The 25,090-nt window shown below is 40.3% G+C and overlaps 1 protein-coding gene across 1 annotated transcript; it reads left to right on the top strand.

The window, feature by feature from the left end:
- The first annotated feature begins 1,806 nt into the window (after positions 1-1,806).
- Positions 1,807-24,905, top strand: TSNAX (translin associated factor X). The gene is made up of 6 exons (XM_081124185.1): positions 1,807-1,964; positions 2,403-2,507; positions 5,776-5,890; positions 7,483-7,613; positions 18,667-18,794; positions 22,484-24,905. The coding sequence occupies exons 1-6, from the start codon at positions 1,949-1,951 to the stop codon at positions 22,859-22,861; spliced, it is 873 nt and encodes a 290-aa protein (XP_080980311.1). The 5' UTR covers positions 1,807-1,948; the 3' UTR covers positions 22,862-24,905.
- The last annotated feature ends 185 nt before the right edge of the window (positions 24,906-25,090 follow it).

A 25,090-nucleotide genomic window follows, 5' to 3' on the forward strand; every position in this document is an offset into this window, starting at 1 on the left:
TTCCTGGGACTCACCTCCAGTCAGTACTCTGAGAAGTCATTGCAGGTTATGAAGCTGAGTCTTCTAGTCGTTACATTTAAGGGAAGCAGCAAAAAGCAGTGCAAGTAACACAGCGGTAGCTGAATGAGTGAACAGGCGCGGTGGCCAGAGAAAGAAAAGAAATATGGCTGATCCAGGGTTTGGAAAGTTGAGGTCTCGGAAACTGCTGTTCCAGCAGAGTTAGGAAAAACACCCTTCTCCCAGACTATGGTAAAATAAGCGTTTGCTCTAAAAATGTTCATAACTACTGGCTTCCTTGGATCTAGAGGGAGTCACGTTAAAATGATTACATTTACAGCACAGCTGTCTTCCCCCCCCCCCCATGGTCTAGTCATCTCCAACAGAAGAGTGGGTGGGCGGGGGATACTGTCGATTATGTCAGGAGGGTCAGACCTCACACACGCTGAAAAACAACAGTTCAGCCCAGGAGCCTCTTTCATCCACAAGGAATCCACATATTCGATCCATTCATGTATTCAAAGGGATGCACAGGGATGGTGGGTGGCGGTGACTTTCTTGCTTCAGAGTAGGAAACGGCCCTAGAGGTTGCCCACACATCGAAACCCTTCCTACAGTGCTCGTGCCAGGGGCTTGAAATGACTGCCATGCTCCGGCCAAGCTGTCTCACTTACCGTCCTTCTGTTCTGGAACAAGCAAGGAGAAATAATAGGCGTGTGTAACAGGTGCCTAGGATATGCAGGTGATTTAGAGATCAGGTAACAAAAGATACTTGTGTTTCCCCTACCAGGCCCAGGTCACCCAACTCACCAGCCTTGGCCTGAGTCTGCACCTGCAGGATGCTGGGCTGCCACTTAGTAGCGAGTCTGGATGATGGGAAACCACCGCCCGACGAGCGCTCACCGAGGCCAGGAGGGGGCGGTGCTGAGACGGCGGGGGGGGGGCAGGTCCGACCCGGCTGAGGACAGGGCGGTCCCTGCCCGTAATCAAAAGCTCACAGTGTAGCGCACACCTGCTGTTACTACTAACTTCTCTCAATCATTATTATTATTATTTTTGGAGAGAAAGGTATCAATGGTAATATTTAATTGAGCACTTACTACGAGAAAGGCGCTCTTCTATGGGCCTTAGCAGTAACTCACTGAGTCTTGAAATGACCGACGAGGCGGGTACTATTCTATCCCTATTTTACAGATTAAAAAAAACCACCTGAGGTCTACAGATGAATTACTTCTTCAAGGTCACACAACCACTGGATGGCGGAGACGAATTTGAACGGGGGCAGCGGGGCTCCAGGGAGCCAGGAGAGAGGAGCAAAGCTTCCTCTTACTGATTTGCATTTTTCCGTCACTATAGATCCTGGAGTCGCCGCCAGGAAGGGAAAGTTTCAAAACCAACTCGGGAAAGTTCGACCTGGATGTTAAGAAGACCTCCCCACAGGCGCTCACGGGGATCTCGCTCTCGCCTCCCAGCCTGGCTGGAGCGCAGCAGGACCGGCTCCGCGGGCGAACTACAACCCCCACTAGGCACCGCGCGGGAGGCTGGGTCCTCGCTGAGGGAACGCGAGGGTGTTTCCAAAGGCGCCTTAAGCAAAAATTCACGCCCATTGTCCGTTGCTTTTCCACCTTCACACAACCTCACCTCCGGGAGGACAGATCGTGTCCCGTATTAGCAGCGCATGCATTGAAGCGTGTAAAGTCGCTTCTGTCGTCAGGCACGGCAAAGGGCAGGCCCGAAGGCGGCTGGCGGGCGCGAGGCCCCCTCCGGACCACGCGCGGGGCGGAGCCAGGGCGGCGAGGCCCTGACGCAGGCCGGAAGTGTGCGAGGGCGGAGGCACGGGCTGGAGTGGCTGCGGCCGTGCGCTTCCGGCTCGCGCGTCGTCGTCGCCAGGTTGAGAGAGTCCGCGCGGAGGCCCTCAGTCTCCGCTCGTCTCGCCGCGGGCCGTGACGACATGAGCAACAAAGAAGGTGGCGTCCTCGACAGCGCTGGGCGTTATTTACCCCGAGGGGGAGGACCTCCAGGCGGCGTGTCGGATTTCCCCCTTCGCCCCCGGGGGACGCCGCGACCCTGGCAGGCAGGGGGCGGCGGCCCTGGCGCCCGTCCCGCCCCCGCTGGCCCCGTAACACCTCTCCTTTTCTTAAACGCACGAGCTGTTTTTTTAAAAAAAATCTTAGCTGGGTAATTACTCCACCTTGTGCCAGATCGGGGAGCCTATATTGGTGGTGGCCTGGCCGAGCGAGCTTAAGGTTTGGGGGGAAGAGGCAGGGCTGGGCAAGGCCCTGAGGCGCGGGCCCTGCGGGCGCCTGGTGCTAACGGAGGGAAAGGGGGTGCCTGCCGACGGTAGGGTTGGACACCCCTCGGTGATGGCAGAGCCTCGCCAACTTTTTTCTCCTTCTCTACATAAGGATCAGGAGGGTTCAGGAAAAGGAAGCATGACAATTTCCCTCATAACCAGAGAAGAGAAGGGAAGGATGTTAATTCATCTTCGCCCGTGATGTTGGCCTTCAAATGTAAGTTCTCTGTAATGCCAGCTGCCCGAGGAGGAGAACTGAGGAGGTGGTGGCGAGGCTTGTTTGGCCGTTGCGTGCCGGTGAAGACGGCCTCTGGGAATTTAAGGCGTGCCTACGCGAATGGTCCACTTCTCCCCGTTTTGGAAGGGGCCTAGGTCTGTCATGAAGGTCACGGTTACAAAAGTCTTGGGTTTCCTCCCCATTACGGGCCCACAGGTAAACATTGGTTAATTGACACGAGACGTTGCCATATAACCAAAAATTATAGTGTACCCGATACATAAATATATGAGACACACATTCACCCGCGCTGCTTAGCGACTGGGAGAAACACATCACTCGGTGGCTTCGTGGTTGTGCGATCGTCACACCTGGGTGGTGCTGTCCGTTCTGGAATTGTGTGAGCTGTGCTCCTGTACTACTCCCAGTGCAGCACCGCAGACACGGAGTTCTGTTACAAAGTTACGATGCTATGACGTCACTAGGCAATAGGAATTTTTCGTCTCCATCATAATCTTAGGGGGCCCCCTTTGTAGATGAGGTCTGTTGTTGACCAGAACGTCATTATGTGGCACATAACTATGCATCAGGTGTGTGTGCGTATCAGGTATATATAAATATACACATATATGTGTGTGTATATATAAAGTGTGTGTATATATATATGTATATAATCTGTTTAATTTCTTAAGTGTGTATTGGTTTTGTTTCCTCAACTAGACTTTTGAAGACGGACTGTGTTTTTGTTTTGACTGTAGCACTTTGCACAGAGTGGGAACTCCTGTCTATTGGTAAATCTTGGATGGATAGATAGATAGATGTACATTCATAGTTTCCCTTTTCTCAGTGTATTAACTTGGTCAGGTGCTTCCTCATTTAAAAACAGAACAAAAACAAAATTCTTGTCTTCTGTCCAACATCCTGTACTTTGTAGTTTCTGTGGTTCAGGAACCTGAGAGGGGCTTAGCGGTTGATTCTAACTTGCTGTCATCTGAAGGCTTGATTGGGGCTGGAGGATCCACAGCTATGGGCAAGTTAGGGCTTCTGCCAACAACCGGCTCTCAGATCCTCTCCACATGGACCCCTCCGTATTGCTGCTTGAGCGTCCTCATGTTCTGGCATCTGGCTTCCTCCAAAGCAAGGAGGAAACCGCGATCCCCTTATGTCCCAATCTCAGACATCATACACTGGCACTTTTGCTACATTTTATTTGTTAGAAATGAAGCAGTTTAAAAAAACTTCTGCCTCATATTTAAGGGGCAGGGAATTAGGTTCCACTTTTTGAAGGGAGGAGTTGCATAATTCATGGCCATATTTTATTTATTTTTTAAAATATATCTTTATTGATTTCAGAGAGAGTAAGGGAGAGGGGGAGAGAGAGAGAGAAACATCAATGACGAGAGAATCATTGATCGGCTGCAGCCCGCAACCCCGGGCCCGGGCATGTGCCCTGACTGGGAATCGGAGCCCGATCTCCTGGATCCTAGGTCAATGCTCAACTGCTGAGCCACGCTTGGCTGGGCCATGGCCATATTTTAAAACAACCACAGCACTTGCAGTGATCTTCAGAGATGTAAGACAACTAGTTGTAATTGAGTAGAGAGGATATTAGTTACAGCTGTTTACTCTGGAAAAACTACAGTGGGCCAGGTATTCCCACCCTTACAGTCTGACATACCCTATACAGAGCTGCTTGTGTCCAAGCATATTTTGCTGTTTTATGTTTCTGCCAGCCTTTCGCACATAGTTTTTTAAGCTTGGAATTGCTTCTAATGTGGTGTGCTCATTGTTTATCGGGTGAACTATGGTTTTGTTCAAGACCTAGCTCAAGTAGTGTCTTCCCTTTGAAACCTTTCTGATTTTTCTTAAGCACAGTCGATGACAGACATTGCATTCATTCATTCATTATCCATCCATTCATTTGCGAAACGTTTACTGAGCATCTATGTTCTAACATGTTCCTAGTGAACAAGAAGCGAGGTTCCTGCTTTACTGAACCTTTTACATACATTATGGGGTGACCACATTTTACTTGATGGTGTCTCTGTCTCATACTGCACTAAGCTCCTTGAGGACAGGCACTGTCGTCTTTATCTTTGTATTCGTACTATCTAGTTCACAGTGGTCATTCATGTATTCATAATAAATAAAAAAGACATTTGCGTGTCTTAAAATATTGGGCAAAATCCTAGCCCAATTATCTCAATAGTAAAGGATCAGATGTATTTAGATCCTTGTCAACTATGAATTTGTTTAATAGTTATTCAAGTTCTGGATTTTTTTTTTAATTCATGCAAAATATACTTCCTAGGTGTTCCTTATAGGACAGGCACTTTGCCAGGTCCTTGAAGTAACAGTACTTCAGAAATAAAGTGGTTGTGAAGAGTTAATTGGCTCAGGGGTATTTCAATGACTAGGGCTTGAAAATTCAGAAAGTTGATATTAAAAGTTATAAGCTTTTAATTAAAAATTCCAATTTTGCCCCGGCCTGGTTGCTCAGTTGGTTGGAGCATTGTCTTGATATGCCAAGGTTGTGGGTTCATCCCCTTTTGGGGCATATACAGGAATCAACCAATGAATGCGTAAATGAATAACAAATCGATATCTCTCTCCCTCTCCCCCTCCCTAAAATCAATTAAAAAATGTTTAAATTCCAGTTTTTTGCGGGGGCGATATTTATATTGTATGTGGTAAGATAATTTGAAAAAAATATATGCAACTTAGGGAAAAGTAGTTGGAAGTAATTTTTTTAATTTTTTTTTTTTCCCCCCAGAGAGTAAGGGAGAGGGAGAGATAGAAATATCAATGATGAAAGAATCATTGATTTGCGGCTGCCTCCTGCATACCCCCTACTGGGCATCGAGCCTGCAACCGGGGCATGTGCCATGACTGGGAATCGAACCCCCATCTCCTGGATCATAGGTCGATGTTCAACCGCTGGTCACACCCGCCGGGCTGGAAGTAATTTTTTAAAGTAGTTATATGTGATAATTTTGTGATAATCTCATGTTTAATAGACCAGATATTTTTTACAATATATACATCTCATTTTAAGGCTCTGAGTGGTAAAACCCAGTTAAGGCATACTTCTATTTAAAGAAAATATTTTGGTTACTAGCAGAATCTTAGATTTCCCAGTACTTTAAAAATAAATGATTTTGTTCTCTTTATCGCATAACAGTTGCTTTGTCATGCATAATAACAATATTGTCTGATAGGCTTTAATTACAGAATATACATGCTTATGGTTGTAATAACGTATTCTTAGCATTTCAGCAAGAACTTGACGCAAGACATGACAAGTATGAGAGACTTGTAAAACTTAGTCGGGATATAACTGTAGAAAGTAAAAGGACAATTTTTCTGCTCCATAGGATTACAAGGTGAGTAAATATCTTTAAAATGTATTACAGTTGGATATAATTTCATATGTATTGTATATGTTGTAATACTTTATACCTCACTGGACAGTAACTAGCTGTTAGAATATTCTGTGACTTATTTTGTCAACATTGGGATCAGAAGGTGTTAGCAGCAGGCAGAGTTTAAGAATAAACATTTTCCTTAATAGCTGTAGGTAGGTATCTTTCTCTTCATCAGTAAGGTTTAGTAGGTTGTGCCTTTCAAGGAATTTTTACATCTCATAATGTATCTTTATTGTCCTTTGATTTCTGTAGGGTCTGTACTGACATCTCTCTCATTCCTGATGTTAGTAACTTGGGTCCTCTCCTTTTCCTGATCTGTGTGGCTCAATTTTATTGATCTGAAACTACCAAGTGTTGGCTTTATGACATTGTCTATTCTCCTGTTCAAGTTACGCTGATGGGTTTTCCCCTTCATGTGCTTGCTTTGGACTCATTTGCTCCTCTTCTTCTAGTTTCTTAAGGTGGAAGCTGAGATCAAAGAAGGAACTTAATTTGCCCTGGCTGGTTTTGCTCAGTGGTTAGCACATCAGTCCACGGACTGAAGGGTCCTGGGCTTGATTCCGGCCAAGGGCATGTACCTTGGTTGCAGGCTCCACCCCAGTTGGGGCATGAGTGGGAGGCAGCCAACTGATGTGTCTCTCTCTCTCTCTCTCTCCCTCCCTCCCCCCCCTCTCTTAAAAGGCAATGGAAAAAATATCCCTGGGCAAGGATTAAAAAACAAAAAGAAGGAACTTCTTTTCCAATATAGACATTTAGTGCTATAAATTTCCCTTTTAAGCCTCTAAGTACGCATTAGCTGCATTCCATGGATTTTGATAAGTTGTTTTTCATTTTTACTCAGTTCAAAATACTTTCTTTCTTAGGGAGACTCTTAGGCTCCGTGTAGATTTCTCTTTCCTGAACTGTCACTTGGAAAGTTTCCAGACAGTAAGACAAGACAATCCATAGGACACGTGTCCTTTTTCTCACAACTCTCTCAGGGATCACTGCCTATTGTCCAGTGTCTGAAAACTGTTGTTTTGTTTGTATTTTTTCTTTTTAGTTGTTTATGGTGGGAGGATAATGTCTGCCCATGTTACTCCATCCTAAAAGCAGACATCTCCTGCCCAGCCGAGCATGGCTCAGCGGTTGAGCATCAGGGCGTGCAGGGGGCGGCCGATCGATGACTCTCTCATCATTGATGTTTCTATCTCTCTCTCTCCCTCTCCTTTCCTCTCTCTGAAATCAATAAAAATATATTTAAAAACAAATAAATAAATAAATAAAAGCAGACATCTCTAGATGTCATATTTTTATGAACATAATTTTTCTTAGAGTTATGATTATAACGTACATACAGCTTTGTATACTTCTTTTTTCACTCAGTAGTATGTTATAGCATTTTCCATGTGTTTACATAGTTTTAATAAAATCTGTTGTAGTTCTGGGTTAGTAGCCAAATACATACAATACTTACTTAGGCCTATATTAATTGATAATTAGATTATTTCAGTTTTTCACTATAAAGCATCTGGCTGATGTTTTAAAAGTTCCCAATATCTTGATTACAGTGCTCCTGATATGGAAGAAATATTAACTGAATCAGAAATTAAATTGGATGGTGTCAGACAAAAAATATTGCAGGTGGCCCAGGAGCTCTCAGGAGAAGACATGCATCAGTTCCATAGAGCCATTACAACAGGTAAGTCTAGGTTCTCTTCAGTGCTAACACTCCTTTTTAAAATAGTGTGTTACATGATTTATGTGTGTTGCATGAGTTTTAATTGATACTTGGTGAAATATTATCAGCTTTTAAAAATTGGACTACTGAATAGTAATGTAAAGGTAATCCAAAACATTTAAATGGCTTTATTTTTCTAACCATGCAGTTTCAGTCATTATAGATTTTAATAAAGTCTGTTTGCTACCAACTGTTTTCTCAGTTACTTTATTTTTGAGTGTGTAGGGTGAATTCAGACGGTATATCTGATCTCCCAGCAGTGGTGGCTCTAAGTTTCGGCTTTAGTAGGTTCATAAAGGAGATGATCAGAGGCATTGGTGGGAAGATGGGTAAAAGCAAAGCTTAAATAAGCCTCCAGAGGAAAACATGAAGATAGCTTCATGAACCTTGTGGTAGGAAAAATGTATTTATTTAATTTTAATTTTTATTATTTTTTAATCCTCACCAGAGGGTATTTTTTCCATTGCTTTTCTGAGAGAGTGGAAGGGAGAGAGAGAGAGAGAGAGAGAGAAACATCTATGTGAGAGAGACACATCGATTGGTTGCCTCCTGCATGCACCCCTACTGGTGCCGGGGATTGAGCCGACAACTGAGGTATGTACCCTTCGCTGGAATTGAACCCAGGACCCTTCGGTCACAGGCTGACTCTCTAACCATTGAGCCAAACCGGATAGGGCAGGAAAGATTTTTTAAAATAACACAAATAAGCATTAACTTCTAAAAAAAAATATGACCAATTGAGTTTCATTAAAATGAAGAAGTGCTGTTTATCAAAAGATCATTAAGAAAGTGAAAAGGCAGGCTGAAGTCTGAGAGAAGAGGTTAAATGCATATGTTGAATAAAGGACTCCTACAGAATATATGAAGAATTCCTGCAAATAAAAAAGACAGTTTAAAAATGGACAAAAAACTTGAACAGAGGCTTCAAAAAAGTAGAATATTTTAATAAGCATATGAAAAGATTATTCAGCAGAGTAACTCACGTGAGATACCATTCACTCACCAGCATGACCAAATGATAAATACTACTTTAAAAAACTGGCATTATCTAGCTAAAAATATGTGCCTACTTTATGATCACTTCTCGGTATGTACCCAAGAGATGTGAGGCTTGTGTTACCAAAAGATATGTGAGAAAGCTCATTAACAGCTATAGTCAGAATATCCTAAAACTGGAAAATGACCCAGATGCCTTCAGCAGGAGGTGGATAAATTGTAGTGTAGTTTTACCAGGTAATACTACATAGCAATAAAAAAATAATAAACATATGCAGCGGTGAATATGAATCTCACGTATGTTTTGTTGGGCAAAATTAGCAGACATACGGAGTATCTGCTAATTATCCCACATGTGTGACTTTCGGAAAGAGGCAAAGTTAATCTAGGGAGGTAAAAGGCAGGATAGTGGTTGCTTCTGGTTGAAGGTTGGGGCAGAGATTACTGACTAGAAGCATGAGGGAACTTTCTGGAGTGATAGAAATGTTTTATGTATTTATGTGGGTGGAATTACGTAGGTGTAAAAGTTCATTGAGTTAACCATCTAAGGTTTATACACTTTACTGTTTGTAATTTATAACTCTTTTTTTTTTTTTTTTAAACAAAGAAAAGTCACTATTGATTAATGAGATCTTAGCTCCTTTTCCAGAGCAGTTCTTAGTATCAGGAGGTTACATCAGTAGCAGTTCTCTCGGTGGCAGCCTTACACCAGGAAGGAAGCACTGCTGTCTTGGGCAGAGTTTAGCTAGGGCATTAGTAAAGCCAAGCAGTCTTCCTTCAGATTGTCCCACTTCATGGATCTTTGAGGAGTCTTATAAACACCATGTTTTTGTTTTAGGCCTGTGTTTATGATATGTAACTTTTCTCTGAAGATTAGCTGCTCATGGGTTAAAAATGTAAAGATTTCCTATATCTCACTTTTTCACAAGTCTTTGAAGTAAAAAAAGGTTCTTTAAATTGAAGCAGTAAGTATTTTTTTTTTCTTTAAGGAATAAATCAGTTAAATGAAGGAGGTAGGTATCTGGGACTTAAAAATCAGCTGACAGATATTTTATTTGATAAAATACGGTTATTTATACTTAGAGTAGCATTAACAATATGATGCTTATGAATAGCTTGCTGCTTGTAATTGTTAAATGCTTGTTTTGGTGTTACTCCAAATAGTTGTTCTTTTGACTTGAAGATAAAACAATTCTGGCACTGAACTAAAGGAGTTCTGCGCTTTTCCTCATTAAGCCGAGTGCTAATGGCACGCAGAGCATTTCCCTACGGGATACTTGTGTGAGCTCAAACATTGTGCATCCTCCTAATAATTGAACAACAACAAAAAGTTAGGTCTGTTTTCTACACATTTCTTATCAGAGTAGATTACAGATTGTCCCAAGGGATGGTTAAACAAATGAACGAATCATTAGTTGCTTGAAATAAGTCACTTAAAAAATTTTTGTGCCCTGTTGTGTTTTGTTTTGTTTTTCTCTCTTGTTGAAAAATTAACAGTTGGAGGAAAATATCCTCCATGTCAAAGAAAAACTATATGTGTATATATAAACATATGTATATGTTTACATATTTATATACATTTATATACATTTCTGTTTCTATCACTGTGAGAATGATAAAAATTGTCATTTAAGTTTCAGACCTTTTGGTGTATGAAACTAAGTTCAGACTCTTAGCTGATTTTAATTCTCTTATCCAAGAATGTGAATGATGGGTTAAGTGCATGTTTTGGGCCAGTTAGATATATTTTAAGCCATCGTTCTTCTTCTTTTTTTTTTTTTAAAATCCTCACCCGAGGATATTTTTCCATTGCTTTTCAGAGAGTGGAAGGGGGAGTGAGAGAAACATCGATGTGAGAGAGACACATCAATTGGTTGCCTCTGCACGCACTGACGGGGGCAGGGACCAAACCTGCAACCCAGGTACGTGCCCTTGACAGGGAATCGAACTCAAGACCCTTCAGTGTGAACTGCTGAGCCATGCTGCCCAGGGCTCATGACTAATAAGTATATATATCATATTGCAAACTTCTGGGATGAATGCTATGACTACTAGAAAATGTCTATTGGCATTTTCTGGGTTACAAAAACTCAGTTTGTAAACACTCTTTTTAGGTAAATGTCTGGTACACACTACTTAGACTCTCCAAGTATATGAAAGTGTTATAGCTCAGTTTCTCTTTCCACCTTTGAACATTCCTGTAGCAGTGGGGGAAATAGGGTAGCATTCAGCTTGGTGCACTGTTGTGGTGTTTAAAATAAAAACAGACTTCTGTGACTGTTGGCAAGTATTATATTATTAACCATGATGAGTAGTAGAGTTAACTAATAATACAGATTTCAGCATATCTGGTTTTATCTCAGAAGCCAAACAGGCACTATGATTCCAAGGTACTGTATTAGTTTGCTAGGGCTGCTATAAAATGCCACAGACTGGTGGCTTAAACAGAATTTTATTTTCTCACAATTCTGGAGGCTTGAAGTTCAAGATCAAAGTGTTGGCCGGGTTGGGTTTTTTCTGAGGCCTCTATCTGGCTTAAAGATGGCCACCGTCTTTCTGTATCCCCACATGGTCTTCCCTCTGGGCATGGGTGTCCCTGTTGTCTCTGTGTGTCCCAATCTCCTCTTACAGAGACCCCAGTCAGGTTGGATTAGGACCCACCCTAATGGCCTCATTTTAACTTACCTGAGGTACTAGAGTTTAGAGGGGGTAACAATTTGGCCCATGACATTCTTTTTGGTTTGTGCACTGCAATCGAGGGACGCTGCAGAAATGATGTTATTTTTGGTTGGGGGCTGGGAAGTTGCTCTCAGTTAAGTGCCAGGTGGAGTGAGGGAATTTGTGTTGTGCAGCAGAGCCGTGGCCCTCCTCTGTCACCCTGCGGAAGAAATGCGCTGTCTAGGGAGCAGCACATAGCATATGGGAAATTGACTGGGCCCAGAGATAAACAGGTGTTTCATTGAGCTCATTGATACAGAGAACAAACTGATGGTTGCCAGAGAGGAGGGGGCTTGGGGGCTGGGTGAAAAAGGTGACGGGATTGGGAGGACAAATTGGCAGTTACAGAATAGTCGTGGGGATGTAAGGTACAGCACAGGGAACGGAGTCAGTAATATTCTAATAACCATGTGTGGTGCTAGATGGGTACTAGGTTTTGGGGGTCATCACTTTAAGATATATAAATGCCTAGTCACTATGTTGTACACCTGAAACTGATATAATACAGTGTGTCAACTATTATTGAAAAATAAAAATAAAACAAAAAAATAATCAGGTGTTTCATGCAGGGCATGTTCCTAGGTCGCAGTAATAGGCATTGAGCTGGGTTTAGGGAACTTTGTCTTATTTGAGACATACCCCCTGGTGGAGAGGGAGCAGCTGTCTCTGCATGTAGGGAAGTGTTGGGGGGAAGGGAATCTGTCCTGGGTCTTAGTGAACAACCAAAGGACAGCCACACAATGCCAACAAGTGGTATCACAAACTATCTTTTCCCCTTCTATCCCTTTTGTCCCCCAGAGGTTAGAGGAGAGGAGAAGAGAGGAACAGAAATTTGATGAATGGTGGGGAGAGCTGGAAGCTGCAACAGAGGCAGGTCCGTGAATACCAGCATAGGCAGGATCCCCGGTCACCTGTCATTTTAGTGGAGGAAGTCTTGGGAAGAGTTTGATGGTGGTCCCAGTGTCAAGTCATGGCTCAGACAAGGGCATCATTTAGCAGGAGAAAGAAGTCAAACAAAAGATCTTTCCAGCAGCATCTAAAAGTCAAATAATTTGGGTTTTCAGAATGAACTGATGAAGAATTTATGTAAGAGAAGAAAAGAATATTTAGGAGTTGGGGTTTTGCCCTGGCCAGTGTGGCTTAGTGGTTAGAGTGTTGGCCCACATACTGAGAGGTAGTGGGTTCGATTCCTGATCAAGGGCATGTACTTGGGTTGCAGGTTTCATCCCCCATCCCAGTCGGTGCACATGAAGGAAGCAACCAATCAATGTGTCTCTCTCACATCAATATTTCTCTCTCTTGCTGTCTCTCTCTGCCCCTTTCTTCCACTCTCTCTAAAAATCAATGGAAAAAAAAAATCCTCGGGTGAGGATTAACCAAAAAAAAATAAAAATAAGAATTGGGGTTTGTATTGATTTATATAATAACTTACATTCATGTTCAAAATATTTTGACTATTCCTTCAAGGGACTAAGGAGTTGACAGTGTGACAAGAGTTGTTTACGGGGTTACTATGGTGATGAAGGGAGCAGGGAAGAGAGCTTGATCCTTGCTATTCAGCATCATCTTGGGAATTTAGAAGAGCCCCAGGCTGCTGTTAACTGCTGTTAACTTTTGCACTCATTTAGGTTTGCTTTTAGTAGATAGAATTTACTCAGTAGGTGAAGTAGAAAGAGATGCTTTGCTGTCAGACAGACCCAGGTTTAAGATAGATGTAAGATAGATCCCCTTATGTCTATCACGTTGGGACAAAGTATACAGCCTCTTTGAATTTCAGCTCTCTCCCCTGTAACATGGAACAGTAATAGCTACCTCATGGGTTGTTTTGAAAATAAAATATGATTATATAAAGTATTTCTTACTTTGTTTGGCATCTATATGTTAACAAATGTTTGTTTTCTTCCCTTCTGGAATTTAGCAGAATTAATCTGTGTGCTAAATTCTATTTTCATTTTGGATAAAAACTCAGTAATACTGATTTGCTCAACATTCACTCCTCAGTGCTAAAGTAAAAGCCCTGCTCAGATAGACAAAATCCAAATAGACTCCAAGTCAGTGGAATTGGTCCGGCCGGCCATGGCTCAGCGGTTGAGCATCGACCTAGGATCCTAGGCGATTGGGGTTCGATTCCTGGTCAGGGCACATGCCCGGGTTAGGGGCTGCAGCCGATCAATGACTCTCTCATCATTGATGTTTCTATCTCTCTCTCTCTCCTCTCCTTTCCTCTCCCTGAAATCAATAAAGATATATTTAAAAAAAAAAAAAAAAAAGTCAGTGGAATTGAATTTAATTTTACTATTGGTAGTGCAATTGCACATACTCCACAATACTGAGGTCTATAGATATAAATATTTTTGATGTACGATTTATGTATTTGAGGTTAGATTTTTAGTAGAGTGGTCTATGAATCAAACCTAGATCTTATTTTACTTTAACATTTTGGTGACCTGATAAAGCTTACTTTTGAAAAATATCAGGTGGCATTCTTTTTTCTTTTTTTTCTTTTTTTAATATGTATTGATTTCAGAGAGAGGAAGGGGGGGGAGAGAGAGAAACATCAATGATGAGAGAGTCATTGATCGGCTGCCTACTGCACACCCCCGACTGGGGATTGAGCCTGCAACCTGGCCATGTGCCCTTGACCGGGAATCGAACCTCGATCTCCTGGATCCTAGGTCAGTGCTAAACTGCTGAGCCACACCAGCCAGGCAAGGTGGCATTCTTATAAATCATAAATGCTATTTTAAAAAACAGATAATTTACAAAACATAAAATTAACCTTTTTAAATTATATAATTCAGTGCTTTTTAGTATAAGTGCAAGATTGTTATTCTTGATATCCAGCTATCACCATATCTGATTTTTATCACCCCAAAAGAAACCCCTTATCCTATTAGAGTCACTCCTTATCTCCCTTTCTGAACCCTAATACCACTAACCCTAGGCAGCCACTGACTGACTTTCTGTCTCCATAGATATCTCATATAAATAGAACCATGCAATATGTGGCCTTTTGTACTGGCTTCTTTCGCTTAGTGTAATATTTTCTTTTCCCTCCCTTCTTTTCTTCCTCCCTCCCTCCCTCCCTTCCTCCCTTCCTTTGTTTTTATTGATTTTAGAGAGAAAAGAAGGGAAGGGGGAGAGAGAAACATCAATGTGAGAGAGAGACATCGGTCGGCTGCCTCCTGCACAACCCCCGCTGGGGATTGAGCCCGAAACCGGGGCATGTGCCCTGACCGGGAATCGAACCATGACCTTTTGGTTCATGGGATGACGCTCAACCAACTGAGCCACACCGGCTGGGCTAGCATAATATTTTCGACGTTCATCTGTGTCATAGCATGCTCATCGGTACTTTATTCATCCTATGGCTGTGTGCTGTTGTATTGCACGTAGATACCACATTCTGTTTATCTGTTCATTAGTTGATGGATATTTGGGTGGCTTCCACTTTTTGGCTCTTGTGAATAAAGCTGCTATGAATATTTACCGACACGTCTTCATGTGAACATGCGCTTTCAGTTGTCTTGGGTGTACACCTGGGAGTGGAATTGCTGGGGCATATGGCAGACAGTTTTTTGAAACACTAAAAGCCCGGAAAGAAAGTGGAGACATGAAATTTGAACTTATAATGGAGGCTCTTGTCTTGTCTGTTCACCTGTATATATGGTTTTGATGGAGACCTGGACGGGATATATATTAAGTGTTATAGGAATATGTAGAAATAACCAGGAGCCTTTAATCGGGTTTCCTTGTGTATGTTCTAGAACGAGGGGAAAATAACAAATTACATAAAAGTGGCCTGCACTTCTCTCTTACTGGCAGCTGTTTCTGTAAATAGTTCTAACTGGATCTCATCCAAGGCGAAAGCAGAAGGGGAAGGCGTTGTTTGATGGGCTGTGGCAGTAGGTTGAGATTTTCACCTTGGGGATTAGTCACTGAAAGTAGCGGATGTCCTTTTCATCAAGTCGAAACATAACTTGTTTAAACATCCTTTTACCTACATGTGACCCAGAAATGCTTTTTAGTGTTGGGGCCAGATGTCCTTGAACTTTATGTTATATCACAAAACCTTATTTCTATGGAGTAGAAATGGCCACCTCATCTCAAATCAGTGTATTTTAAAAAAAGGGGAAAAGTGGTCAAAATACTGAATGCTGCTAAGATTAAGACTGAAAAAAAGTGTCTCTTAGACTTATTCTGTATGATAATCTTAGTTAGGGCTGTTTTGGTGAGAGAGGGGCTCAGGCTAGATTGAAGCAGGCCGAGAACGTGCGATGAGGTTATGAGGAGGTGTAGCAGCGACTGCAGAACACTTGGCTCTGAAGTGGAGGGGAGATGGGGCTGATGGGCAGGTGAGAGGCGAGCTGGTGCAGGGTTGCCAGAGGCATCCTGGAGAGAACCTGAAGTGGATTGCCCAGTACGTGGAGGAGAATCCGGGTTAAGCCTCTTGCTGGGATTGCACCTTGATGCTGGGCCAGGGGCAGGGACCCGCCTTGAACGATGGAGCGTGTCCTCCGCAGTAGGAGTGAAGGAGAAAGCATACCATTTTCTAATTTTCCTAACTCCCTTTGTGTGCATCAGGTCCACACAGGAAGCACAGGGATTTAAACAGGGGAAGTGTAATATGAAGAATTAACTGTGTAGGAGATGACCTGATAAGAGGAGAATTGAGCTCTAATTAAGAGTACTGGAGTGTCAGCTAGGGGAGCAGCCACTACCCCAAGACAGGCAGAGCATCCAAGGAAGGAACAAATCTGGAAGAGTCCACCCCTCATTCCCCTCCCTCACCTGAATCGTGGCCTATTGGCAGATAAGTTTATTGAGGTGTTGAGCTAATGGAATTCTCTGGGAAGCTGTCCTTGGGGAGGTGCCGTGCCATGAAACTCCTTGTCCAAGGTAAGATGGTGTCTCCGTGGGAAGCTGCTCTCTGTAGTACACGGGAGGCTGCCCCCATCCCTCCCCATTGGGAGATACCCTGTGCTCCTTGCCACCTTGAGCTGCTGGTTGCCCCACACTTACAAGGCTGCTAGGAGGGGCACACCAGAACCAAGAAGGAGCTTTTCCTTTCTTTGCTGGCCTCCCAGTGCCCTCTACCAACAAAGTGATATCATGCCAGCTGGCAAAGGAGAAATGTTTTAGGGTCCCCCTCCATTATCAAAATAATAAAGCTGAGAGACAGTAAGTTGACAAATGGCACATCTGTTGACCTTTTAGGTTTTTTCCAGTTTTTGCTTTTTAATGGTTGTAATGATGAACCTCCTTGTACATGCTGTTTGTGCTCATATCTTCTAGTTTAGCTCATTCGTAAGAGCTAACCGTACCCAGCATATTTAGAAATGTGATGAGTGGTCCTTGAGTTTCACTGTTTGCATGAAGTATTTCTGGAAGGAAATAAGAAATATAGATTGTCTTTAGGGAAGGGAACTGAGTGGTCACCTAGTCATAAAACTAAAATTTCAAATATTTTTATTATAAATATAAAAGATGTTATCTGTTTTGTTAAACTCAACTCTGTTTCATTTCTCAGCATGTTGTGGTGTATTAAAGTGTCCTTTTCTATCCTGTCTGATTCTGTTAGCTGAAGGTACCCATTTTCTGACCCCTAACATCATTTGCAGCTCAAAATGAATCAGGATATTTTCATTTAGTTGTTTCCTCTTTTTGCTGTCATAATCAGGTCATCCATTTCCCTTTCTGCCTCTGACCCTGTGTGGCATTTGTGTGATGATACACAGTGGTCAGCCTCCTCAACACTTGTAGTGCAGCCTGATTTTTAGTGTCAGTTACTAGGAGGTTGTGTGAGTAGCTGGACTCTGTCATATGAAGTGCTACAGAGACAAATACTGATGATTCTAAGTTTAATTCTGAGTTTTCTTTCCATAATCAGAATCCATTCTCCTCTTGTATTTACAATAAAGCCGTCACAGAGAAGACTAAGGCAATTTCTTAACCTGACAAAAATGATAATCGTTTAAAAATACTTTTTCCCTGTATCACTTTAGAGGTTACAACATAGGAAAATAATATTGAAAATTATGACTATAGAATTTAGTTGTTTTAAAACACTTGAAAAGGTATTTATAGTACTTTGTTTTTTGCTTAAAACAACAGAAATTTATTTTATTTCCCAGTTCAGGAGGCCAGAGTCTGAAATCAAGGGGTCAGCGGGGTTGGTTCCTTCTGGAGACTTTGACGTATAATCTACGCCTCTCTCCTCGCTTCTGATGGCTGCCCACAATCCTTGGTTTATGGCAGTATCACTCCAGTCTCTGCCTCTGTCCTCACTTAGCCGTCTCCTCTGTGTGTCTGTCCCACATTTTCCTCTGCCTTTCTCTTATAAGGACATCTGTCATATTTGAGGCCTACCCTAAATTCAGGATGATCTTATCTCGAGATCCTTAACTATATCCTCGAAGACACTTTGTCCAAATAAGGTCACATCTACAGGTCCCAGGGTTAGGACTTGGTATAGTACTATTTTTTACCTTTATCAAATTTATTTTTAGTTCGATGTGAATTTTGTAGAATTTTCTTTAATTTTTTTATTGAACTTATTGGGGTGACATTGGTTAATAAAATTACATAGGTTTCAGGTGTACAATTCTGTAATTGAGTGTTTACCAACCAAATAGCATTTCCTTCTTGTACAAAATTGTATTCCTCATTAGCTTTTTTTTTTTTTAACCTGAAAATTACTAAAGCAGAAAGGAGTTATCTGTTCTTAGCTCCATTTTGAAATGTGAGGAGAAAAACAGTATTTGTATTTTCACACTTGAATCTATGTTATTTAAAGTGTTTCTTTAAAGTGTTTTTTATTTAATAGAATTTTAAGAAGGATCAAAATGATCTTTAATTCTGTCTCATTTGATTGTTTTGCTGCTTACGGGATAAAAAAATAACCTGTATAGTTTCTATTAAAGCCTATCAGAATTTTTATAAAGCCCTTTTTAAAATTTAAAATTTTTTTCTAAAAATGTTTGACTTTTCTCTGTAGGGAAGAGAGTAGATTTTTAAAACTAATGACTCATGAATTAGAAAGAAGAAATTGAACACATCGGTATTGGAGCCTTCTGTGTGGTTCAGTCACAGAAATGTTCACTGTTCACTGCTAGTCCCACCATTCCTCCCCAGCTGATTCTTCGTGCTCTGAGTATCAAAGCTGGTGCCACTGCTGTAGCAGGCATCCACTAAGCTCGTTTAGCTAGGTGGTGGTCCATTTGAAGTTTTTAGTTTTTATTATGACATTCTTGTTAATTTAATGGTTGTTCCTCAGTAATTTTCTTGGTTGGTTTTTCAGGACTACAGGAATATGTGGAGGCCGTCTCTTTTCAACACTTTATCAAAACACGATCACTTATCAGTATGGATGAAATTAATAAACAATTGGTGTTTACAACAGAAGACAATGGGAAAGAAAATAAGACTGTAAGAATTTAAAACCGCATTTCACATTTATTCCATCATTTATGTAACAGTATAATGATTGTAGGAGATTTACTGGCTTAAAGCGGTAGGAATACTGAGATGGCAGTGTACTTTCTAAAGGGTGGTTTCATAGATTCCCAGCTAGGGAAATGGCCTTTTTGAATATTTTAGTTAGTGGATAGAACAAGAACAGTTGTGGGTATGCTGAGGGACAATAAATCCTACTCTCTACCTGATCAAATGCTTACTGTAAGTTCAGTTTTGGTTTTACTGTATATTACTGTGTGCCCTTTATAAGCACTATATCATTTCACTCTTTTGTTATCTTTATAAGGTAAGAATTATCCCCCTCATTTTACAAAGAAGAAAACAGGCTTTTAGAGAGTTTAAGTAACTTATTAAAAGCCACACACTAACTAATAAGGGTGACAGCCAAGCTCTGAAACCAGGTGTCTTGAATGCAAAACTGTGCCCTGTGCTGGTGTTTCTTGGAGTGCTGCAGGGACCCTGTGCTGGGGTCTGCCTCAGCACAGGGTGTTGTGAAGGGTTTGATTGAAAGGTTTTAAATCAGGCAGTGTGTAGCACATGACACAATTCCTCAGTAGTTGTCATTATAAAAGTTAATATAAAGTTGTTATATAGTGAGAGCTGTTAATCACTTATTCAGTCTTTGATGCTTGTATCTGAAAATTAGGTAGGTCTTCTGAATTAAGAAAAGAGGAACTTGTGCAGTTTGACTTTTAAATAAATACTATTTTCCCCTGGGTTTCAAGATACAATATTCAGGCAGTGAGGTGAGATTTTGAATATTTGATATTTCCTGAGATATTAGTATACTGAAGATAAAATTAAAGTTTTTTTCTTTTTTATCTTTTTTTCCGTGTTTTAAAAATTACTCAGAAGATGCAAGAAGCTGTAGAAATAGTGTTTTCTTGAATATTAACTAAAATGTTAATATTGAAAAGTGAGAGACTTAGTTTGGCATGACAGATATAAACTTACTTTAAGGAAGCCATTATTTTCTCAATTTTTAAAATTATATGAAGTTTATTAAGGAGGAAATTCATTTTAAGAAGTAAAATTCCTTCATCATTTTGATTTATTTAATGAAGACTGAGTTATAGAAAGAGGTCAGGTAACCCTGCTGGGCCTACTGCTTAAATATATTACGGAAGTTACCACAGCTTCCTTTCAAGTTTTCTCTAATTCAGAGTGGAAATATCAGGGCAAACAGTAAAGAGAAATGAGAGGAAATGCTTTTTTTTTTTCCAGGGATTTAGGTAGTAAGTTATTTTAAGATTATGGTGTCATAACATTCATACATACTTTTCAAATTGTTAAGACCACACTCATAAATAATGTTTCCTTTTAGTGCTAAAGATTCTTGGTGCTAAAAATTGTGGGAATTCGATAGCTGAAGATATTTTGCTCTCATGTACCTGTTGAGAATATTGTGAAAACCATTTAATTTTTAAAAACTTTATTATGAAAAATTTAAAACATAGAGAAAATAATAATGCATGAACACCTATAAAACAATTACCTGGATTCAGTCATTGTTAACTTTTAGCTAGATTTGCTTCATCTAAATGTTTTTTGCTAAGCCACTGTAGATTATAGGTGTCACGATATTTCCTCCCTAAATACTTCAGATCCATCTTGAAAATCTCCATTTTAAGTTGTTTTCTTTTTCCTGATTCCCATTATCAAGCAGTAAAGCAGAATTTATTTCCTTGATATTCGGTATTTTTTTTAAACATTCTTTTTTCCTCTAAAATCAACTTTTTAGTTATAACCAGGGCACTCCTTCTGTGTAATGATAGAAATAAGAACATTAGTATTTTTTTAAGCAACGTGATTTTTATAAATGACCTATGAACTGCAGCCCTCTTCCCCCTACTACAGTCTACCTACCCTTTCTAAGCAGGTGCCAGTTCTCTAACAGTTAATAGAAACAAAACCAGCAGGCACCAGTATGCCATGATGTAGTTTTAGAGGCACCAGAATAATTGGGAAGCTGACTTTTGGACACTTAACCCAGTTCTGTCAATAACTAGCTGTACTACCTCTGGTGTTTCTGGGATCTCATCTCTTATACTTTACACTGAGAGGATTGGACGAGATGGTCTCTGAAGAGCAGCCCAACAGTACTGAGTGATCTCAGTAATACCTAAATTTGACTGTCATTTCCTTGCCTAATTCTCAATGACTCTGTTATCTATAGATACGGTTTAAGTACCTTAATGTGACTTTACACCCCTATCTTTCTAGACTCATCCTGTACTACTTCTTGCTTTTAAACTTGACTCAAAAGCAATACCTCACTAGTTTCTTAACTAAGACCATACAGTTGTCACCTGCATGCCTTTGCAGCTAGCTCCCTCTGCCTAAATGACCTCCAGTGTCATTGCAGCATCACTTAAGTCTCATATAGACTTCTAATAACAATTTAGGCATCACCTCTTCCAGAAAGAATCTAATATGTGGTGAGAAATTGGTGTGGGGAAAGGAGGTTTACGTGATGATGGTAATGGTGATTGATAGCAGCTAACATTTATTGAGTATTTACTTTGTGTTGGGTACAGTGCCAAGAACTTGGTAAATGTTATCACATCCTTAAAATAAATGTCTGAGGTAGGTACTGTTGTCCCATTTTACAGATGAGGAAACTGAGGTTTAGAGAGATGAAATGACTTGCCCAAGGGCATACACCTTATGAAGCAAGGTCCTGGAAGAGGTGGGAGGAGATGGGCCCAGGTCATTTGGAAGAGTTACCCTCAGACAAGAGGAGGGACCACTCATCATCTGAGACTGGAGGATAGAAGGTACAGATGGGTGTGGACATAAGTAAGTTTGTGTTTTCTTTTAGGCAGAAGGTAATTCAGAGAGCTTGTGCCACGTGATCTGGCAAATGACCTGGCCATTGAAAGTAGGCAAGATTGTTTGCTGAGAGGCTTGGGATTGAGTAGGGGCTAAGGAGCGTGATTAAGGTTTGAAATAGTGTTTAAGGAGACTGGAGAGAGAACCATCTAAGAAGTAAAAGGATTGGTGACTCATTTGTAGCAGTACAAACTACAAATATAGATGTAATCGTTATTATTTTCCGCTCAGTGGGACTCGGCCACTGAAATAAAGGACTAACAGAAGTAGGTTTTATTATTGATTCAGGGTCATGCTTTTGCTGGGTTCAGTAGAAAAATGGGAGTCTAAAGGAACCGAGGAGGCTGAGCTAGAGAGTAATAAATGAGGATGGTCACTGCTGAGTAGGGATAGAAGAAACACTAGAAGGGGACTCAGTGGCTTAGGAAAACTTGAATTGATCACAAACTTGGAGGGCTTTGAGATTTGTTATTTAAATAAGTTAGTGATTGTCATGCAATAAAGTAATTGGGCCTTGTTTAAGAATGGTTTATTTTGTATGTCAAGTGAAGTTGGAAGTAGTTGATTTTATACTGATACAGTATTAGTTTTCAAAATTACCTTGAACTAATTTAATTAAACTCCCCAAGGCATGAATTCCTCTTGTAACATCACAAATGGTCATTAAACAAAATAGATCATTTTTAGAGAAGATTAGCATGGCTGATGTGCTCGTGGTTTTGTACCTTGTCGTTAATGTGATACATGCATGTTCATTCTTTTTCACGATGTATTTTCTTTGTGTGTGTGTGTTTTGTTTTTTTTACCAGCCTCCTCCTGATGCTCACGATAAAGAGTTTGGTACTTGGAGACTGAAAATCACGCCTGTTGATTACCTTCTTGGAGTGGCCGATTTAACTGGAGAGTTGATGAGGATGTGTATTAACAGTGTGGGGAATGGGGACATTGACACCCCCTTTGAAGTGAGCCAGTTTTTACGTCAGGTTTATGATGGGTTTTCATTCATTGGCAATACTGGACCTTATGAGGTTTCTAAGAAGCTGTATACCTTGAAACAAAGTCTGGCCAAAGTGGAGAATGCTTGTTATGCCTTGAAAGTCAGAGGTTCAGAAATTCCAAAACATATGCTGGCAGATGTCTTCTCAGTTAAAGCAGAAATGATTGATCAAGAGGAGGGCATTTCTTAGAAATAACATTACTCAGTTATATCCTCTTGAACTCCTGAGAGAGACCAGTTTGTAAGACTGTTATTTAGTATTTTATTTGACTTTATTGTGGCTTTTACATAGGAAATTTTCAGTTTTATTATTTTAAATTATATATAAGCTGTACATAAAATTATCAAAATGAATCATTTTCTATATCTTACTCATGAAAGTTTGCATACAAATGTTGCATATATGCCTATTTTAATTGTTGCTGGCTAAATTAATCACTTTGTACTGTGAACATACTTCAGAGTGCATTTTCTGCCACCTGTTTACTTTATGTGAATTGTGAGTGGTAATAATTAGTGGAAACCATTTATAATTTAAGTTGGTTTTATGTGTAGAAAAGATTTCTTAGTTATACATCTGGACTTGAGCTTTTGGTTTAAATGTCTTGGTAATATTGTGCCAGGCCTTCAAGATAGGCTTATTCCATAGAACAGAATTAAAAATTACTAAGTTGTCAATATACTTTCATTTTATGTGGCATTGTGGTAAGAATTCACATTATATTCTGGCTAACTTAGGCCATTTTGAATCTCAATGACACAGCTTTCCAGAAAAATTGACAGATACCCAGATGTTAGTTTGTACAGTTAACTTTTGTCCTTTATCACAGAAAGTTTGGTAGAGAATTGGAGTTAATATTGTAATGTTTTCACTGGTGTTTGAGTTGAATTATATACTTGTACATACAACTGAAAAGCTTTTAGTAGTTATTATTTAGCAATTTTTTTGTTATCTATTATGTTGATATTAGGCATGTTTGGAGGCTTTCCTAGTCTAGCATCTATAAGAAATTACATTTAAGTAATTATAATGAAGTCTTGAAATTTTTGAAATAGTAAGTTAATCCAAACCTTTATAGTTGTCCAGTTGTGTTCATTGATAGTATAAAAAGTTGCCAAAGAAAATTTATCCTGTTCCATTCAGCAATAAGACAGTTGTCAACTAGTTGGGAATAGCAGTGGTGGTCTCTAGTTGTATTTAGAATTTGAATTTGCTACTGAAATTAGTTCTAGATCATCCCCTGTGGTGTGAAACTGACCTGAGCATGACACTGTTGGCTGACAACCAGACATTTCCATTTGTTTTTTTTTGAGTTTTGGGAATCTAGATACTGGATTATATTTTTGGAAAGATTAGCCGCTCTGCTTGTGAGGGCTAATTCTTTGAAAGTGTAATTTTCCCCAAAAAATTATGTAAAGGAGAATAAAACACCAGCATGCCTAGTAAATTAGGTTGGTTGGTTGGTTGGTTTTGGTGGTGGTGAGTTTTTTTGTTTCCCTGTTCAAAGATACATCGCTAAATGTAGTCTCATTACATATTTTGTTTTTTCTGCCACTTGAAGTTAAATTATGTTAAAAGTAAAATAATGGATTGATGAATATCTTACAAATGTTTAAAACTGAAGTCTTTGAATAAAATATTAAAACAGAAAGTTAATCTTATTTTTTGATTCTATTGAGAAATACTTAATCAAACTGTTGTGTATAATTTTGGGCCCAAACAGGAAACCTGATACAGACGTGCTTAATAGGGAGATTTATTATTTCTTAAAGTAGGTCCAGAGGTAGGGAGAGTTTCGGGAGAGACATTTCTTCACGTCTCATTCACGCAACCTGGTCCAGAGGTTCACGTTCCCATTCTCTAAACCAGTTAGTGGACAGGAGAACTGGTTCACCCTGATTACTCGAGAGAAGGGCAAACACGAGAAATCAAGTTAGGGTGTTGCTGGGATCGGAGGAGGGGGCGATGGCAGTTAAAAGTCGCTACTCCAGGTAGGTGGGTGCTGCTGTTGGTGCATTTCCACATTGCATGTTACACTAGTACAGAGGGTGTTAGACCAGGATGATAGAGGATCCCTGAATATATCCCAAATGTCTTGTTTTAAAATGGTGGTTCTGATAGCATTGTCTGTTATAATGTTTTTCATCTTTATTATAACAAGAACCTGGTTCTAGGTCACCTGGCAAGTTGCTGACAGAATTCTGAAATAAATTTGGGTTTTTGCCTTTATAAGTAACTCCTGCATATGTTAAATCAATGGTTTTTCAAAACACATTGCAGAGCCTTAGGACTTTTGGAAGGTGCGTCAAAGAAAGATGCTAAGAATAAACATTATTAAAAATTTAAAAATAAATAAGATTGGCAGAATGGACTTAGAAACTTGGTCCAGACTCTGTTATCTACACAAGACTTTCACTT

The sequence above is a fragment of the Miniopterus schreibersii genome (genome assembly GCF_964146895.1).
Source record: "Miniopterus schreibersii genome assembly, chromosome: 21".
Taxonomy (NCBI): Eukaryota; Metazoa; Chordata; class Mammalia; order Chiroptera; family Miniopteridae; genus Miniopterus; species Miniopterus schreibersii.

Coding starts and splice junctions, on each gene's coding strand:
- TSNAX (XM_081124185.1), top strand. Junction 5,891..7,482: donor CTGCTCCATAGGATTACAAG/GTGAGTAAATAT, acceptor TCTTGATTACAG/TGCTCCTGATATGGAAGAAA. Junction 18,795..22,483: donor ATGGGAAAGAAAATAAGACT/GTAAGAATTTAA, acceptor TTTTTTTACCAG/CCTCCTCCTGATGCTCACGA.